Source organism: Colobus angolensis, unplaced genomic scaffold, assembly GCF_000951035.1.
Source record: "Colobus angolensis palliatus isolate OR3802 unplaced genomic scaffold, Cang.pa_1.0 Scaffold382, whole genome shotgun sequence".
Classification (NCBI taxonomy): domain Eukaryota; kingdom Metazoa; phylum Chordata; class Mammalia; order Primates; family Cercopithecidae; genus Colobus; species Colobus angolensis.
In genome coordinates this window covers 417,509-421,756 of record NW_012117177.1, presented here as the reverse complement: position 1 = coordinate 421,756, position 4,248 = coordinate 417,509, and the positions used below count along the sequence as shown (strand labels likewise).

Sequence of the window (4,248 nt, the reverse complement as noted above, 5' to 3'; positions counted from 1 at the left end):
GATCAGAGTTGTTCCTCACTAAATTGGTTACATTTAAAAGAGTGGAAACATTTGGTGACAGGTAATGATTAAATCTTTATAATTTGCTAGTTATACTTATATTAAAAAGCTCTCTCTCAAACAATAGAACATTTATCCCTCAAGTGTGGAAGAAATTTGTCATGCTTCAACTATGAATCATTAAGTCCAAAAAATATTTATTTTTTCCAACCCTTCCTTTCTCTTCTCCGGTGGGTGTTATTGTTGACTGAGGTATCCTGCTGTGACCACCCTAGACAAAAGACCCCCTCTGCCTTCTTCTGACTCTCCAGCTGGCTCCATTGGCCAGAATGCCACTCCAGGCACCACCATCCTTCCAAGTACCAGTGGATTCTGAGTTGCAGGGATATCAGTTTCCTGTTTAATATTAGTTTTTACAGCAAGGTTGTTCTCTTTGCTTTCTAATCATAACAATTATGCATGCCAATAGTTCTTTTAATGGGACACAGTGGATGATACCAGACTATCTCAAGAGTGCCATGAATGAATGAAAATGCCACGCAAAGAAGCCTCATGCCTGATGGTGAGATACAGGGAACTCTTTCTTTTCTGAGTGTTTCATGAGTATATATTTCCCAACAACAAAATGTTTTCCAAGAAACATATTTCTTTGAGTTCCAAAATAATTTTACTCAGTGGAAAGCAAGCTTTTCTGTGGACTTATCTGATTAACAAGATACTGAATCCTACAGAGGAAATGGGGAGGAAGTCTGTCTGAAGCCTCCAAGTGAAACCTTAGTGGATGCTACCAGCGGTCATCAATGAAAAAGATCAGACATCGAACACTTGATAACTTGAGTTCTGCCAGAAATAGAAAGAGTAGTAGATTACCTATACAAAATTGCCAACAAGAGAAAACTGGGCCTCCTTCCACACATTAATTTGGGAGTCAATTTTTTAAGTGCCATTTGGTAAGATTTTAAAAAATTCTAACACATCAATATGTTATGAATACTGTCATTTCATTTCCAGCCATTAGAAAACTTTTCCAAAGTCTTACACATTGATATAACTAATTTATCCTCCATATTAAGTGTTACATATTGCTTATGAGGCATCCGTTTTCTGATGCCATTTTTAAAAGTACGCTGATTGCTGAAAACATAGAACACAACAGAAAGCTATTCAAGAGGGCTAGTCAAATCCTCCACTTTCAACCTTAGATTCTTTTCCAGCCCCGCTTCCCGATCTACCACCTTTGTCCATTTCAATGCTGGATAGGATTCCAGGGGAAATGGTGGACTGTAGGGGTCTTGGAGGAGGGGAGGTGGGAGTATTGGGAGCAGGAGAAAGAGATGATTCCCCAAAGAAGGAGAAATGATCGATTACCCCTAAAAGGCTGATCCTCCTGGTAATCTGAGAAAGGCGAATAAATACTCCAGGGAGAAGATAACAGTTTATTGTCTCTGATTGGCAAATACGAAAAAAGATTGACAGTATCAAGTGGAGGGAACGCAGCGGGCGGGCTGCAGTGTTAATGGGAGGGGTAACTGGGGACTCGAGCTCAGTGATGACGCGACTCTCACGTGACCAGGAGTCGACGTGTGCAGAAGTCCTTATAGTCCAGGGCCTGTTTCCCTGTAGCAGCTCCCTATTGCTGAAGAAGGAGAAAAGTGCCCAAGATCCTTTCAGGTTAGTATAAAGGTGGGCGCTGACCTGGAGACCCTGGGGTCGAGGAGGCCGAGAGCAGAAAGCAAGCGGGGCCGGCACTGCTTTCCTCACTGCTGTTCCGCCAAACTCCCATTTTGTGCAGGAAATTTGGGGCTGTTTGGTGGGGGATGGCGGGTGGAGAGAGAGAAGGGTAGTTAATTAAGGGTCCTGAGAGAGAGGCATAGAAACTGTTTGGAAGAAACTTGCTTTTCCTACTCCCTGCTTGCAGAAAAACGGTGGGCACGGATGAGGGCGGGGTTGCCATAAAAGGAGGGCGAGGATGAGTGGGAAACTTTACACCAACAAGGCCTAGAATCATGAAAGAGACCCGTGATCCAGGTACTAGCCTGCTCACCAAACACTCCCATCTGTCTGCAGGATATTTGGTTTTTTGGGCGCGACACAAATCGAGGTGAGGGAAGAGAGAGGAAAATCCCCTGAATCCCTGCAGGTCAGTTTTTGTAAAGGTGCAATTGCTTCGTGTCTCTTTGGGTGGGGGTGGAAGTGTGAGTGACACCAAAGCACATCCCGGGGTCGCAACAGCCCCTCCCCATCCGGATTAAGCGCCAGAGGCCGGTGCCGAGCCTGCAGCGGAAATGAGGCGGGGGAGGGGGAGGTTTAAGAGACGCTGAACTGGGAGGGGAGACCAGAGACTGGACCAACCCTCTCAGGTGAGAGGCTGGAGGTTGAGAGAGCTTGAGAGAGCTTGGGAAAGTCTGAAGGGCGGGAGTGTTGGAGACCAGAGGCGGGAGAAGGGTTAATTGCTTCCGTACTGCTCCCATTTCAGTATTAGGAGAGGCTTGTAGCAGGGCCTGCTGGGAAGATGGTGGGCAGGAGCAGGAGGAGAAAGATGGAGCTGGAACGAAAGGGGGCGGGAAGGGAGGTGGAGTCAGGGGAGTTCTGAGCCTGAGGATCCAGCTTTCTCTAGTTGGAAAACTTTTGACAATTAGGGTACTGAGTCAGAAAAGGCCAGTCGCTAGGGGACCCCGTACTCTGGCTGCTGGTCTGTTTGCCTGGAATCTAGTAGTTTTGTTTCCTTGTTTTCTAGGATTAATTTATTCAAAAAGGAAATTAAAAATACTCAATATGCAAAAGTCTTGTGAAGAAAATGAGGGAAAACCACAGAACATGCCAAAGGCCGAGGAAGATCGCCCTTTGGAGGATGTACCAGAGGAGGCAGAAGGAAATCCTCAACCTTCCGAAGAAGGTATAAACCAGGAGGCAGAAGGAAACCCCAGAGGAGAGCCGAATCAGCCTGGCCAGGGATTTAAAGAGGACACACCCGTTAGGCATTTGAACCCTGAAGAAATGATAAGAGGAGTAGATGAGCTTGAAAGGCTTAGGGAAGAGATAAGAAGAGTAAGAAACAAGTTTGTAATGATGCATTGGAAGCAAAGACATTCACGCAGCCGTCCTTATCCTGTGTGCTTTAGGCCTTGAATTCATTTTTGCCTAATATTAAAATCTGGCCCCAGCTTTCTTTCTGTTAGCATTTTCTGATGTATCTTTGACCTCCATTTTCCTTTTAATAATCTGATGAAATTTTGTTTTAGATAGTTTGTTTCTTGGTACCAGCATCTCATTGGATTTTGGATTTTGACCCATTTTCCAGGTCTATTTTTCAATTGGAAACTTTCACACATTTGCATGGGAATGTGTTCATTCCATGTTGTAAAGTAAAACATAACAGGTTATGGCAAAGCAGCATATTTAATATCAGCTCACATATATAGGATAAAATTCCAAACTTTGTGTGCGTGTGTGTATACATACATCCATATAACATATATCAAAAACTTAACCAAGCTTATTTCTGTGTGGTGTGAAATTTTGTTTTCTTCTTTTTATTCTTTTTGCTTATATTATATGTGCTTTTTAATGAACACGTGTCTCACACACAAAAAGAATTAAGGATTTTTTTTACAAGTAAGAGTCAAATAATTTGCAACCAGCTTATGAGGGCAACGGGGGCATCCAAACTCTTGATGAAAGAACAATAAAAAAGAAATGTAAACCTCAAATTACCTCTGGATCTCTTAGCCAGAGGAATAAACTGGCAATTATTACAGATACACACGTTTAAGACTCAGTCTTTTCATGGGGAAAATATTTGCTTCACGGGGCTGCAGTGGGGAACAAATGAGGCAGTAACAGCTGTGCTCAGTGGGATCTCGTTCCCATCCATGCATACGGAATCCCAACCCACTATAGAAGCACCAATATTTAAGGGAGGGCCTGGCATGACGTGATTTGTACTCAGGAACAAGTCCTGTAGGCAGAGGTGGGGGCTTCCCTATCAGTCCTCTGCTAGTGAACCCTGTCTCCTCCCTTGGGTCCTGCCATGCCTGCCCAACATTGCTGCCTCTTCTGCTGAGTGCTGTGCTCTCTGCTGGCCCCACTCCTGCTGATGCACTGCAGTCCTTGGGGGCCAAAACTCCACCGAGTTCCCTGGAGTCCTCAGTAGGTTGAACTCTCACTGTCTTCTAAAGCTTCTCTCTGCTTTATAGTGATACTTAACACAGGTGGGACTTCTCTAGGGTTGCTTGGGCCACAATGTCC

General features: G+C 44.5%; 1 protein-coding gene across 3 annotated transcripts; it reads left to right on the top strand.

Annotated features, from left to right (window-relative positions):
* Positions 1-1,555: 1,555 nt before the first annotated feature.
* Positions 1,556-3,761, top strand: TCEAL8 (transcription elongation factor A (SII)-like 8). Of its 3 annotated transcripts, XM_011954417.1 has the most exons (3): positions 1,556-1,671; positions 2,068-2,140; positions 2,738-3,761. In XM_011954417.1, exon 3 carries the CDS (start codon positions 2,776-2,778, stop codon positions 3,127-3,129), a length of 354 nt encoding a protein of 117 aa, XP_011809807.1. In that variant the 5' UTR covers positions 1,556-1,671; positions 2,068-2,140; positions 2,738-2,775; the 3' UTR covers positions 3,130-3,761. The 3 variants fall into 3 exon arrangements, with proteins under 3 accessions (XP_011809807.1, XP_011809808.1, XP_011809809.1); XM_011954418.1 differs by lacking the exon at positions 2,068-2,140; XM_011954419.1 differs by lacking the exons at positions 1,556-1,671; positions 2,068-2,140 and adding an exon at positions 2,320-2,360.
* The last annotated feature ends 487 nt before the right edge of the window (positions 3,762-4,248 follow it).

Excerpts from the sequence above, each read along its gene's own strand:
- TCEAL8 (XM_011954418.1), top strand. The coding sequence starts at position 2,776 with ATGCAAAAGTCTTGTGAAGAAAATGAGGGAAAACCACAGAACATGCCA.